Source organism: Lichenostomus cassidix, chromosome 2, assembly GCF_008360975.1.
Source record: "Lichenostomus cassidix isolate B80296 chromosome 2, HeHo_3.0, whole genome shotgun sequence".
Taxonomy (NCBI): Eukaryota; Metazoa; Chordata; class Aves; order Passeriformes; family Meliphagidae; genus Lichenostomus; species Lichenostomus cassidix.
Window position 1 is genome coordinate 92,082,179 of NC_139482.1, and position 15,779 is coordinate 92,097,957.

A 15,779-nucleotide genomic window follows, 5' to 3' on the forward strand; every position below is an offset into this window, starting at 1 on the left:
CAGAAGATATATAGACTTTCTGCTGCATCAGAATCACAAAACCATGTATTAGACACAGTAGCTTACTTTACAGACCTTTAGCAAAGAGCAGAAAGGGAAAGAAAATATTTTGCTTAGAATAAATAGTACCTATTTCATAGAGCACTAAGACTTCTAAGGCTTTTATAAAAAAAGTCTTAGATTTATTCTTAAAAAGAAGGATGCTACATGAGCACAAGAAATTATAAAACAAAATATTGCAGGAGTTGAGAGTTATGACATTTAAACTGTACCTGTGAGAAAACAGAGTTCTAGAGAGGCTAAGGACAGCTAGATGCTGAAGACATCCACGAAGGAGGGCTCCACACACCTGGTTCAAAATAAGGGCAATTCATTTTACTTTATATTAACCCAAAAAAGGACCTAGGGATAGAAGGTGGGGAATGTTCCCTCAGTATTGAAATATCCACAAAAACAGTCTTTACCATATCTAGCGCACACTCCGTGTTGGATAAATCCAGGTGAACAAGAGCATTTGGCTGGGCCAAGAAATTGTACAGGCTCTATAATTATTGGATAAAAATAATTGGACATGTTAATTTTTATATTATGACAGACAACAATTACATTTTAGGCTTTTACTATAAAATTGTCTAAAACTTCACCTAATCAATACAACCTGTTTTACTTTCATAGGCTATCATTTTTTAAAATAATAGTGGGAAAATGGTGCTCAGACTACATTTACTCAACATTTCTCTTAAAGCACGGGTCTTGAGTTATTTCATTTAACTTCCACAGCAAATGAGAATTATATTAGTTAGAAATACTTTGCAATGTCACTCAGACTGCTGTTACATATCAGAAAAGCTAATTGGTTTGTAAGTTAAAGCCAGACCCTTTAAGCATGAGGCAAGCAACTAATTTGCACCTGAAATCCATGGTTATTTCTTAATATCAGCTGCACATTACAGGTTCAAGGGAGAATACAGAACAGGTAGCAAGATTTTAACATTGATGGCTTCAGTACTATATTGAGTATGTCGTATAAACGTTAGTGTATGCAAAACTTCTTACTACACTTTCATTTTGGGCTCTTTTTAGTTTCAGAGAACAGCATAGAAAGATAAAAGTGTGACCTAATTCACAGAAAAGTGGATAGCTCGACTCCACATGAAATCCAGCCAAACAGTGAACAGTTAACATTTCTAAAATAGATCCATCTTCCTAAAAATTAGGTCATTTAGCCCCTATACCTACAATGCAAAAAATGTCCCCACTTTAAAAATTCCTGTGCTTTCCTAGGGTTTATTTTAATTGCTAAATAACAGGATTTCCTTGCTCCTGTTAGAAAGCTGTTCCACAGATTAAGAGACTTTAGTATTAATAACCTTTATCTTTGAACCATCTCTCTGACAGACTAAGGAAAGCCCCACTTTTTGCATTTATCTCTTAAAATATTGTAGATAGACCTTAGATTTCTTTACTCACTGCCTACCAAAATTGTCAATTTTATTTTACTTTTTGTTTTTACGCTATTTGCTATGTTATTCTCTCAGAGTAATTCACTGTGCGCCTTTACTTACATTTAACTATTTATTTGCTACCTTTAAAGTCCTGTTGTCCCACTGACACTGTCACCTCATGTCTGACAAGGCTAGTTCTTTGAATATGCTGATGAATCACCAAGCAAGATATGTGAAAAAAGTCATAAAGTCATATCTGATTGCACTTTAAATGACAAGATTGGTTGACTGTAGTTTTGCCTCTTCTGGATGTTCAATACTTAGAATTCAAAACCTGACAGTTACATGCATACAACTTTTGATGTGAGAGAGAAATACAGATGCAACAGTCAAAAAGTGAATACATACAAATTGAGAAGTGGATTTTGTTACAGAGAAAACAGAGCTGCACCTCCTCCATGGCAATTGGAAAACTGAACAAAGGAGTCTAAAAAGTCATTTCATTCATCAAAGAATCGTAAGTTTCAACAGCACATGTCAAGGAGGTGCATGGATTTATTTACACAAACAAAAATAGTGAAAAAAGAGAAAGTCATTCTTTCCAAGTCAAAAGAAATAATTTGCATTCAACCTTCCAATAAAAATTTGTAACACACTTATCACTAAAAAGACTATGAGGGTTTTTTAATGGTGTTCTGGTCACTTTCAAACAGAACTCAGAGAGAACGGTAAGTCCACTGAAAAAAAGTGGTACCTTTGCACTTTTCTCACTTATCAACAGAAGCCAAAAACTAAAAGCATGAACTAAAATTATGTGAATTTTTTTAGTTGCATGGGGCAGTTCTCTGACTATATAATGAAGAGTAAAGATAAAATAGTTATTTTCTATCCCTACAAAAACTGTACGGAAATAAAGGCCAAATAGGATCTAAACAAACGGGTTTTGCCTTCCTCTCAATAATTAATTAAAACACCCCTTCATTATGTCTCAAGTGAGGGGAAAGTGCTTACTGAGAGATCATCTCCGCGGAGCGCGTTCCCTGAGAGGTCAAGATAGACGAGTGTGTTCGCGATCAGCGAGTTGGCACTCAGTGACTGGGAAAGGCTGTTCACCCCTGCCAAAAAACAGGTCACAACTCTGCTCAGTCAGCTCTACACAAAACTGGCCCAGACCCTGCAAGTGCACAATTTCAGTGAACAGATATATGCAAATGTTTAACGACTTGCTATTCCATCAGTGTAGTGCAGCAGAGGAATACAGATCACCAGGCAGATAGGAGACTCTTCCCTGCCCCAGCATTGCCCAGTTCTGCCTGGACCACACTCTCCCAACATCCCTGATGGAGACACAGTGTGTTATATGTCCAGATCCAGGATGTATACATTTTCAAACAGATTTTAAAAACACTGTTTACTCCGTAACGTTGAGCCAGTGTCTTCCTACAAACAATAATGTTTAGATAAAAGTATCGGTGGAAGTAGATGAAAGCATCTGTGGAAGACCAAGTACATTAACAATTATAATTGCCGCAACTTCAAAAGCGACTGATGAGACCTAGAAATTAAAAATATTTCAATTAATGTATTTGCCTGTAATTTCATTAAAATAGTTAATTAAAATATCAAGAGACGCATAAAGACTCTCAGTTGCTTATCAGAACAAACACATATTTTTCACATTAAAATTAAAAAGCTCACATTGGGAACAAACCAGTCAGGGCTTTCTACCACTGAATTTTTTCAGCTTTTCAAAATACAAATTAGGACATGGCTATTTCTGATTCCTTCAAATCTAACTTTCATCTGAAGGCTCTGCAGCTTATCATCAGCTTCTCAATTTATTGTAGATGATTACTGCTGCCTTTCAAGCACTACATGCATATGTTTCATACATGCATAAGCATCACTGTGTCCTTTAGCTGATGCTGCAGGGTTTTTTTAAAGTGCCTACCCAAAGTAATAAAGAAGGCAAGTGATCTACTACACAATATTCAACAATTTCTCAAAGCTCCTCAGTGAAACTGGATGGGAATTCAATGGGTGAAACATGTCCAGTTTTCACTTAAAGACTATTATGAAACTGATTTGCCAATGAGGATGTGGAAGAAGCAGCTAGCAAGCCACTGAAGACACAAATGCCTACATCAGTGCTTTAATTTTCTGAACTTTCAAATATTAATAAAGTCTCCCATGTTAGCAGTATGGCTCCTGGTTTCAGGAGGCTTTTGAAACTGACAAGATCAAAGCACAGCAACGCCCTTGTCAAGTTTTAAATCTCTTCCACTCAGTGTCATTTTTCTTTCAGCTTCAGATTGTGTTGTTCAATCTACACCCTATTGCTAAAGGTAACCTGCAAAGTAATACCTGTTGAAACCCCAAAAGATCTAAAAGCTCTGTTCAAACACTTGCCCTTATACCTCTGGATTCACTTTAATGAGCCTTCTCAACAACATTTACAAGCAACAAAAAGGAGCAGAAACAAATGCAATTTTGTCCTGGTTGCTCGATGGTCCTTAGCTGTCAGCTGGGGTTCCAGCCAGGTTAAACTATCAGCAATTCAGCATGCACAGCCAAGAACCAACTGGGCATTCAGAAGCAGCGTCTGAATTTGAGGGAGAAGAAGAGCTGTCAAATAATTCATAATATTGCTACTTGTTTCATGCTTAAAAAGGGCCAACTGCTCAAAATCAACCACCATCAGTGAAGGCAAACAATGTGAATGAGGGTTTCTTTAAATTAGCCTCTGGCTTGGGCTCAAAAAAGCAAGCTCTATCTTTGAATTAGTATACTAGAATTTTCCATTTAACCAGAATCTTCAAATCAATAAATTTATGTTTGAACTTCACCTTACCTCATGCTATACTCTAACAGTAATCTCACTTTCATTTGCAGACAATCTTTTATGCTCTTTTACCACTCTCAGGAGGCTCAGACTGTTAATAGCTCTCAGGAACTCTGAGATACAATATTTGAAGAAAGATCAGCTGGGAAGTTGCCACCTGAACTTCCCTTGTCAATCTTAGAAACTTATCTCAAATAGAAAGCACTTTTAAAATAAGGTCAAAACCTGCAAGGGATTGTTCTGAATTTCTGAAAAGCTCAAAATGAAAAAATTAAAAAATAAAAAAAAAAAGAAAATAAAAGAAAAAGAAAGGAAAAGCTGGAGGAAAAAATCCATGCACTTTGGAGTCTGCTGAATGCAAGATCCAAGGTCTATTTTAGACTTTCCCACAGAAAGAATGACAAGCTCAAAAATAGCCTTCCAAGTTAAAACCAAATCAGTACTGTCTTCTAAAGTTAGAGAAAAATTGACTAAGACAGCTTTGCAACAACCTGAGTTTCTTCAGGTCTCAAGGTTTGTAAGAATTCCCATTTTAAGACATGGCATGTACTATTTTTAAGGAATACTGAGGAGCTGGCCACGGGACAACATTCATGGTAACACGTTACTCTGAAGGTCACCCATGTGACATCACTATTAGACATACTGGAAAACATTTTCAGCTTTTGCTTAAAGATCATCTTTAAAAAGTATGTTAAAAACCCTCAAATTCTTTTCATGACCTCAGAATTCACATTCACTGACAAGAGTTGTGTGGGTGAACTTCATCAAGCTGACATTTATTCTTTATGAAGATGGAAATGTAGCTAGAGTGTTCTCTTGACTCAAACTTCACGATAACTGGCTGAAAAAATTCACATTACATGAAGAAAAGCACAGAATGAATGAACATACCAGAACTGCTGTTCTGTTAATGTCTGTTAAATTCACAAATATCTCATTTCAAGAGTATGTTACATTAGTCAAGATTCTTAATCAACTGGATGTCACCAAAAATTGAGGTAGCAGTAGAAAACAACAACCTTAGAGTTTAATAAAGTACTTTTAGTGAAAATCATTATTTAATAAATTCACCTTAGGATTTATGGTTCACTTAAGCATAACAAGAGCCATAGGCACTCATAATAAAACAGCAGAAAGTCCTTTACCCCACCCATATTTCCCCAGGTCAGTCCTTGAAGGTAAGGAAAATACAGAATCTGCACTTCACAGAGCAGTAATTAAGAGGATAAAAGGGCATCTATCTGTTATCAGCTAATGCCCTTCATACTGTTAACTCAGTCACCTTTTCCAAGTCATCAACATCCACAAAAAAGCAGCAATAACGTCAGTGTGGTTTTTCTATTTTTAGCATACATTGTCTATACAGAAGACCCTGGGTTTTTGCAGTCTGGTTAAGACTGCTTCTATTATCTGTAAAACAGAAATGCCAAAAATCCTGAAAGCTTCTGACTTGTGTTTCACTGTTGTTATCACTTTTAAAATATACAAACATTTCAACTGCAATATCAAATCAGAAATTTGTAAATTATAAAATAAAGAAGTCTTTAGTCAGATCAAGTCACTCATCAGCCACTGTCACAATGCTTAGTTTCATAAAATAACTGTGTGTAAAACATTTGGAAATTTCCCTACACATTTTTGCTTCAGACATTTTTTTGAAGCACATATGAAACATATTGTTTCCATCAATCCTAATTTCAGTCTTCCTTTACAATACAGATTTCAAGCTTAACTCTTACAGAAGCAAGTCAGAGTTTATCAAAGTGCTGAAGGGTACCCAGAACCCAGCCCATGGTTCAGCAATCCAGGACTGCAAAAAAGCAGTTGCACTGTTGAGAAAATACATGTTAATAATTTACAAAACCAATCAGTTTATAACCTGGTAAGAAAAAGTATTATTCGTATGTAAGTCTGAAAGTTTTAGAACAGAAAAAGAAACATATTTATAAAACATACCTTTAGGTGACAAGGAGGTTTTAGATAAATTTAAATGCTTCAGTCCCTTTGGAAGTTTGGCGAACTGGATGCTCAAAGATGACACACCTGTTGGGGGAGCAAAGACAAAACGGATGTTTTCAGGTTAACTGTGTGAGCTCAGGTTATCCCAGCAAATCTCAGCAGGGGCAAATTGCACTGGTGACACTACAGGAAGAACCACACGCACTGTGCAGGTGGGCTCTGTCATTTTATGATCCTAAACCTTTGAAATTACTGATGTAATCAAGATCTCTGCTTTGCTAATCACTGAACAGATAGGGAATTTTGTTGTCAACCATCAGTAATCCTCCTTAATTAGTTTAAAAACTGGATAATACACACATACGTTTGAGAAGGAGTCAAAACAAAGCTATTGCACACATCAAACAAGCAGCACTTGGAAAATCTGGAAGCTTTATGTTTCAGGAAAAAACAAATTAAAAAATCTAGGCACAAACTAAAACCCAACAATGGTAGTTCACATGAAACTTCAAAGTATTTTCACTTTCTTTTAAAACGAAGGGCTGTCAAGGCAAGAAAGGCACCCACATTAGCTAGCATCACTCTCTGTTTCTGAGGCAAACCCTAATATCCTGAAACCAAGTCATAATGGCCACTTAATTCCCTTACAGTAGCCTGCAGGCTACCAGCCAGGACACAGGCTTGGAAATGCCACAACTGCTTGCAATCCCAAACAGTAAAAGCCTGTTAAGATGCTGACACAGACTGGACTACCTCAGCACAAATCCAACAAAAGAGAAACAACATAAAAAGGCACTTTTCATTAAAGCCTTTACTCGGTGTGTCCAAGTTCCCCACTCCATAAATTTAATGCTCCATTTTAAGCAAAAGATTGAAATTTGATTAAGAGGGCACATCCTAAATAACAATGGAACTAAACCGTGAAATATTTATTAGAGAAATAAATCAACATAGGAACTCCAGGCTTAACCTGAGGTGTGAAATACAGTCCTCTACAGCAACTCACTTGGAGAGAAAAGGGTAAAGAGGGTAAAACCTTTTACTTGATTGAAAACATAGTAAATTAAAAAGCGGATACCCTTTTCCACATACACAGACATGAAACAGTCTGTGAAATTGTAGGTCACATGCCTGTGTTTACTCTGTTTTTATTATGTTTTACTTATCATTGATAATAATTGAGCAAGCTACCTTGCAGATACTGTATTAGGGGTTTTTTCTAATGCTCTCTGTAAAAGCATGTTGCATATGTTACAGAAAGGTGCAACACCCATCCAGCTTAAAAGAACCCACAGGTTTTTATTTATATTGCTAAAATATTAGACCCATGAGGCCTTGAAATCCTTTATTGTAAAGCACAATAACCAGACATCTTCACCAATTTTCAGCAAGAATGAATCAAATCATACTAATAGGATTTCCTTTCATAGCTCTATAAGTACAATCAGTACCACTAAGGATACCTCAAATGTAATTTTTCATATAAAGCATTTTGACTTAGACACGCAGCAAACAGTTTTACCTCTCCATCTTTGTATTTAGCTAACAATCTGCAGGCTAGTTATTGTCCTAGCCAAGCTGAACAAATTTAACAACTTAGTAGCACTGGGGGTTAAGTTATAGTTATAAGATACAGGAATCAAGTGCAAAAAATGAAAAAGTGCTTCTGGTTACTCAGGCCCTTGAACACCCTTTAAGTCACTCATTTTTGCTAATGGCATAACAGAGCTGAGAGTTCTAATGGCAGAAGTGGAGTTAGCTGCATCCAGGCATACAATTTGGAATTTGAGTACTACTAGGCTTCAGTATGTTTGTTTTGCATTATTTTTAACAAAATATGAGATCAAATTCTGATCTCACTAGAGCCAAAAGCAAAACTTTCATCACTTCAGCATGGTTGGATTTTTAAAGGCAAGACTGATAATAAACTTTCCAAGTGTCTGTGTCACAAATATTGACAGTACCACAAAGGACAGCCAATCACAAATTAAAAGACTGATCCCAGTAAAAAAAATCACTGCATGTAAACACTGCACTGTACTTGAACTAAAGCCAGGCCCTTTGTCTTAGGTAAACTAAACCCACTTCCCCTGCTGTTGGAATACAGACAGTTGCATTCATGTAATAATGTAATGCCTTCACTTACTGGTACTCAACAAAATATAACAGCTTAGTGTAAGTCTGTGTTCAAACAAGGTACAAAATGTTTTTCTCCAGAAATACACAACTGTGTGATTTCCCTTGTAACTGGAAAATAATCTAGTTGAACTTCCAATTCCTGCAGGTGACTTTTCGAAAGGTACTTTCCAAATTCCATGTTTATATGAATCTCCACTTTCACTTGTGAAATCCTTCCTACTGCTCCAGTTTACCAAAGTCAAATCTACCTTGCACCCAGGGAATATCAGATCACAGGACACTTAAAACTTTCTTGACTTGAGAAGTTGCAATATTTGCAAATTGCAATAATAGTTAATTTCTCTTTAAGTACTTTATAACCCATCTAATTCCGCTAATGAAAAGGGCAAGTCTTAATTGCATATTTGATAGGAGAGGCTGAGAAAATGAAAAAACCCTACTAATTTCTCCAAGTTGTAGTTTCTTGCATTTCATTTTTATCCTATATGTCGATACAGCAGCATAGTTAGAATCTATGGGTTTGTTGCAAAGAAAGCACCCCCATGGATATGTTTAAAAGAAGAGAAAAAATCCCCTGCACTGCAGAGTACCCAATGCTTGGTCAATTGTTTTGCTTCCAAGATAAAAATGAGTTACTTTGAAAAAAAACCTTTCAAACAACACAATCTAAATACATTTCTTCAAAAGCAGAATCAACAATGTAGCAGCCTTTTTTCTAGCTTACAGCAGAAATTTCTGTAAAATGCAATAGGCCTATGGCACTTTGTAATAATAAGGTTCTTCAGCAAAGCATTGGCTTTCATGTGATATGAATTCTTAAGGAGGACAACCAATAATCAGCAGGCAAGAGGTAAGCAGAAGAGTTAAGGCAATTCATGTGAACAATTTCAAATAAAAAACTACTCAGAATAGGTTAAAAACAAGAACATTATCATACTTGCTTCTAGTCAAAAGGAAAGTGATACAGAAGTAGAAAGGGAAAAAAAAAAAACCTTCCCAGCTATTTGTCTCCTCACTGAACCAGCAAGAAAGAAGAGACACCTACAAAATTCTGTGTTAACAATATTCTATCAGGTTGCAATCAAAATGAACAGCTTTTCTATTTTGAATCATGACAGCAAAGAAAACAGAAAATTTCCCCCAAACAAACCAAATAAAACAAGAAAAGGTTCACTTTGCAAAATTCTTCTTTTTCTTCTGGCCCAACAGGAGCACAAGATAGTCTGGTCCCAGAACACTGTGTGCCTGGAATGCATTAAGTGAAGCAAATGGAAATCTCACATGGGCAGCACTGAAGGGTCAACTCCAGACTGAAAGAATGTAACCTTATTTTAAAAATAAATGCCTCTTGGGTGAAAAGAGTAGACAAGGGAGAGGAATGACTTGATATGTACTGAAATCATGCCTAGCAGTGCCTAGTCTGAGAAAAGCTGAGCTGTTCAGCTTGATTTTCCATCTTGTGGAGTTAACAGCACTTTGCTCCATAAGAATGCCAGTTATGCCACTATTATTGAACATCACCAAGACCCCACAACAGGGCAGGCTAGCACAGAGGTAAGAAGAAGGAATCATTTTCATACTGAAAATAAATACAGCATTACAGCTGAAATAAAAACACAAAACCATCAGAAAAATATAATCCAAGAAACAAAGTTGTTTTGTGCTTCATCTTTCAGATGATTACACTGCCTTTAAAAATGCACACCACTTTTTATTATCTAGTCCTAAACAATCACTGTGTTGTATCTTCCTTTAAAATCCAGGGTTGGTTTAAGACATTTAAATATTTTTCAACACACCAATGGATATGCATAAATCAAAAAGAATAGCAATTCTTAGTCACTTGTGAACAACAGAAATTTACAGTAGCATTTACATTATGCACAAAAGAGTAATCTATTATTCAGGCAAAGCTGAACAGAGCAGCAATAATCCTCCTATTACATTTACAGAAAGAGAAAAATGTAAATGTTACAGTACCTCTATCTTCAAGTGGATTGCTAGCAAGGTTGATCGTATGGAGTCCTGAGTTGGGGTTATGGGCTAGGGCACTGGCTAGTTTCTGTGCAAAATCTCTGCAAAAAAAGAGAGGGAGAAGGAATCCTGTTATCTCCTCTGACAACAGCACATTCAAAGGCTTAAAAGCATCAAGGGATTACTGGCCACAAGTGGCCTATGCTACTGCAGAGCACTGACTCCTCATGGCTCTAAACAATGCTTATCCGACTAATTCGCTGTCTTTCATAGGGCATTACTTCATTATTTATTCATTCTGTGACCTAAGAGACTGAAGAGCACTCAATCAAAGCCCAAAATGCTTTTGACAAGGATCTGCAGGTATAAAATAGGAGTTACACAGAATAACTGAAAACTTGAGCACATCTTCCATTTCTCTCCACGCCACAGGAGTGGGAGATGATAGATCAACTTGCATACCACCACCTCTTTCACTCACAAGCCATCCTGCTCACTTGCAGCAGCTTTCTGCCAATAGTCACTCAAACAGATGGGCTTTGCAATATATCCAGAAGTATTTCTAACCTCATAAAACAGCAGGAATAGCACTCTCAAAGAACAGCAGCACATTGATGAACTGATTTTTTGGTTCTTTTTACAGTGAGAAGCATCAAAGCGCATGACTGGCTGATCACAGTCCCAGCAATGGATCCGAGAGAGATGGCAGAGTATCAGTTCTGTATTGCTGACAACAGCCAGGCCAGGTAGCATAGACAGCTTTGAAGTAACCTTCATCAACTACAGTGGGTAAATGTAGGAGCATGACCTCTATTCCAAACCCATTTGAGAGGCAAGGGAGCACTGTCCTGCCTGTCTGTAGGTGCTCTGCTGCAGCTGGAATGCCACCACCCACAGCACTAAATTCAAAGCTAGCTTAGGTTTTCTTGCACACCACACTGCCAGACTCTGTGGAGACATATTCCTTGCATTAACTCAGAAGGCTTATCAGAGTCTTATCAGCTCTAAGACAAATCCTCAGACCTGTTCTCATACCAACTGGGAAGTTATCATGTAATAAGGGACTAGACCTACTGTGTGCTTTTGATGAAGTGGGACTATAACTTCAGAGTTCTTACTTCACCTATGTTACGCAACAAGATAGAAAGCAAAAATACGTCTTGAAGTTCCTTCTTTCCCCCTCTGCCTTGAAGTACATTATCTCTCCTCATGTAGACCAGTGATGGAGAGTTACCAAAATGCTAACACTTCCCTCTTTCCTTGGTACCAATCCTGCCTACCATCAAACTCTGCGCTGAGAACCACAGCGGAGGCAGCATCCTCTTCTAGTATTTGGAAAAGAGATGAGACTGAACAGCAGTAGCCTCAATAGCTTTTGGTTATCTGCAGTTGCAAAATTTAGTGGAGTACAGAGATGCTCCAGGGGAGTTTAGTTCCCTTTGAAACCCTATGTCCTTTAACAGACTTCTGGGGCTAGAACTGTTTCCAGCACTGCAGATGCATGATGAAGGACTGCCTTTAGGAAAAACATATTCTCCTAAAATACAAGCAGCATGTGAAGACAAACACTCAACAAAAAGAGCTTCTGGACTTGAAACTTTGCCACCTGACAGGCCCCAGGGTCTCCTACTTTGCTACCAGCTGCTGCTGCAGAAGGCTAGGTATCTCCTGTAGGTGCTCAGCTACATTTGCCGACACTCTGGAAATCCTCCAGCATTTCAAATGGCACTAGATGCCTGCCCTTAGGCAACTGAATAAAGCTCCTTATGTCCAGCCAAGAAAAATGAGGTTTTGAGTTAAAAAGCAACAAACCCTTTCCTCTTGAGGAGTTTCCTCCTCTCCCTTTATCCCTAACAGATTCTTGTCATTACAGTACTTTGCCTATACCTCCAGGCTTGTTTATAAACTCTGCTCCAGCTTTTGCCAGCAATATAGGCAGGATTATCCAAACTTTTTGGACAACTAGAGTGTGTGCAAACTACTTAGCAAAGGCACAGCAAATCAACTGTCACCAGAAAGCACTGGATTGTCTACATTAGGCTCATGGGGCTCCAAGGCTCATTTTGGAAAAAATAATACAACAAGTAACACACACTCCCTGTGCAGCCTCTGCCATAAATAGAGGCACCTTGGCTATGCTCATGGGGGAATAGCTCTTGAAACCTCCTTTGTTCACCTTTTTTTCAAATCATAAAATTTATTACTTCTTTTGGCTGGGCTGCACACTTGTGAACAGGGCATGCAGTATAAGTCTGAAAATTTCTATAAAGCATCAAACTTGCTCTATATGCATTACACAGCCATGCTTGGCTGAAAAGAGCTTATTCAGGCTTGGAGGTAAAGCTCCAAAAAGATCCAATTTAAGTATACATATAACAGACTAAGGATATTTCATCATGGGTAAGAATACCATCAATCTGGAAATCTCAGACAAAGAAAACAATTCCTTGAGATCTGTCTAGACAACATCCTTGTAAAAGAGAAAAGAGGATGTGTGGGAGGAGTAACACTGTTAGGTCCAAGGACATTAAGACCCTGTCAAGAAGGGGAAGATAAGACTTGACCTCACTGTCAAATGCCCTCTAGATACCAGCAACAGGCACTTCTGCTGTTCCCCATGTGGCAGCTGGCCACTCCCTTTGGAACAAGGCTGCATAGGACAGTGTGAAAGGAGGCAGGGACATTCTGCCTGCCAGCTTTCAGAGAGAATGTAAGTGCAACAAATAAATCACTTGCACCAGCTCCTGCAAACAGGCCTTCGCAGACTGGAAAGTCTCTCTTGCAGGTCCATGGAAATCACAAAATACCCTGACTTGGAAGGGTCTCCCAAGGATGGAGTCCAACTCCTGGCGCTGCACAGGACACCCCAACAACCCAACCACAAGCCCAAAAGTGTTGTTCAAATGCTGCTTGAGCTCTGGCAGGGTTGGGGCCATAATCACTGCCCTGGGGAGCCTGTTCTAGTTCCTGACCACCCTCTAGGGGAAGAGCCTTTTCCTAATACCTCAATATTCCTAAAGTCCTTGCAGTTGAGCATCTCTTGACAGTGCAGGCCAAGGACAGCTCACATCAGGCCAAGCTGCAAAAGCCTGGCAGACACCACTCCAGCCTAATCAACAGGTTGAGCTGCCTGCTCAGAAATCAATATTCCAGTTGTCACATATTGTCTCATTCCTCTAAAATACTTCAGAAACTAATTCTCTTTTCAAGCTTATTTGTTCAGGTCATCCTGAATGATTCTTCTCTCCCTGAAATCTGGACTTCTCCTATGTTAGTTAAAACACCAAAACGTTAGGGATTGCTGTATGCATTAAAGCCTTCCAATGTAATCTAAACTGCATCCTTTATGTGTACTTAAAGCAATAGCAGTGGGGATAAAATTTCCAAGAGCATCTAAACTGGCACAAATCCTATCAGACAGGGTCTTTCACTTGACATCCTGTTTTGCCCAACAGGAAGTTCACACTTCCCTAGTTCTGGGTCCTTCTTACTGCTACTGCACAATAGTTTGCTGTTTCATCATTTGGGAGGATGACAAGAGTTTATGAGGCTGTGGCCCAAACCAAATCACAGAAACGAGTGGCTAGAGGTAGAAAATAAGAGAATTATCTTAAAATGACTGTGCTGCAGGAAGAAATATGCTCTTGCAGCTGCTCAGGTTATTTCTTACAGCTCTATTCTTGGTAGCTCTTTCTTAACCCTGGTCTGGCATTCTATCACAGCTCATTAAAAATGACTGGTCTGTAAGCCATGGGAAGGAAGATGCAACAACAGAATCTCCTCCTAGCAAACAGATATAAAAAATGGCAAAACTGACAAATGAACCCTTGGCAAAAACAGACAGACAGTGTTGATCAGAACAGATACACACCAAGGCACAATGCCAAACTCTCTGCATGTAGTTGGAGACATGAAAACCAAAGTCACAGGTTGATTATCTGTCAAGTCCTGTTAAAACTGAAAGCAGTTAATCCAACTGTGGTAAGTTAAGGTAGGCAACGCGTAAAGGTAGTCAACATATACTTTAATATTAATGACTATCATTAGATTTTGTGGCACATATTGGAAGAAAAATGAGAGTAAAATCAGGGGTTTATGTTTGAATGACAGCTATTTAAATCAGTGCACCAGTGAAAGAGAAAGTCTGGGTGCTATTCCAAACTCAGCCTCAAATTTCTCTTGTCATGTAGGCAATTTTCTTTTAAAGGTATTTCAATGCAAAGCTCATTTTAAAAAGGAGAAAAAGACCCAAACAACAGAAGAGGAGACAACATAAGTCACAACTAGTATTTTCCTTTTTCTTGTTTGCTTTTATTTGTAATTCTGCATAGTGTTGTAGTTCTCCACCTTTCCACTTTTTTTTTAACTAAACAAAAGATTCATTAGCTCTAGAGTTTATCTTGTGTACATTGTCTTGAACACTACCCTAACACTAAAACAAGCACTACAAGTAAAAACTAGCACAGCTGGAAGTAACTTCAATGTTGCTTCTATTCCCTGTGAAGGGGGAAAAAAGCAAATACCTAATAACCACAACTTACTGCATTTAAAACAGATGCAAGGATTAAATTGAATGGCTTATTTCTATATATCTTCTTTCTAAGTCTATGGCAATCCATTAAACTTACCTACCTTCTTAAAAAAAAGCTAATGCAGAAATCCTGTTACATTTGAGCAGACAGCAATCCACATTAAGGTAATACCAGATCATTTGGAAATGAAACAACAATAAAGTGTTATGCAATGTGGAATTACGGTTTTTTTAACAAAACCTAAACCACTGTTTTTTAAATGATATAAAGGTGTTGATACTTCTATTGGAGCCATATTTGGAGAGGAGCAGTATGAGCTGGTTTAAGGTTTATGCTCTCTTTCAATCATTTTGCTCCACTTAACCCAACTCTGCATGCAGGATCTTAAAAAACACCAGTTTAACAGGCTTTCTTGGACATAAGGACCCTCTGGAAAACCTGATAAAAAGATTGTGACTACAGGCTCCTCAGAACTAGACAGACATGGAGCACAGTTTTTTTAATGCGCATTCTGGCTAACATACATCACGCATCCCTTTTAGTGGGAGTAAGCAACATCTAAAGTGACATTTCAAAGGAATTACTTACGTTCTAAGCCCAGCATTCTCTAATACCAGTTCTTCCAATCGATTGGACCTACTCACCACCCGCAGTATCTGCTCACAGAGATCAGTGGACTGCCACAGAAAAGACAGAACAGTGTTAAAAAACACAAACACGGAACAGACAGTTATTGAGTTAAGCTGTACATTGTAATGGGATCCAAGCCATGACTGTCTTCTTGTTATACATAAATAGGAAGTAAGAATACCAGAAACACCCAGGAGAGTCAACAGAAGACTTCTGGAAAAGACTCAAAAGAAGCAGGAGGCAGACTAAAAGCAG

At 38.1% G+C, this 15,779-nt stretch overlaps 1 protein-coding gene across 5 annotated transcripts in view; it reads right to left on the reverse strand.

Annotated features, from left to right (window-relative positions):
• Positions 1 to 15,779, reverse strand: part of CARMIL1 (capping protein regulator and myosin 1 linker 1) — a 190,218-nt gene that overhangs the window by 79,383 nt on the left and 95,056 nt on the right. For all 5 annotated transcript variants that reach the window (XM_085052394.1, XM_085052395.1, XM_085052396.1 and 2 more), the window contains exons 10-15: positions 15,483 to 15,571; positions 10,369 to 10,463; positions 6,247 to 6,333; positions 2,457 to 2,560; positions 465 to 542; positions 273 to 349 (exon numbers count right to left, since the gene is read on the reverse strand). In XM_085052394.1, coding sequence (XP_084908520.1) covers positions 273 to 349; positions 465 to 542; positions 2,457 to 2,560; positions 6,247 to 6,333; positions 10,369 to 10,463; positions 15,483 to 15,571 — 530 coding nt within the window. The remainder of the gene's footprint in view (positions 1 to 272; positions 350 to 464; positions 543 to 2,456; positions 2,561 to 6,246; positions 6,334 to 10,368; positions 10,464 to 15,482; positions 15,572 to 15,779) is intronic.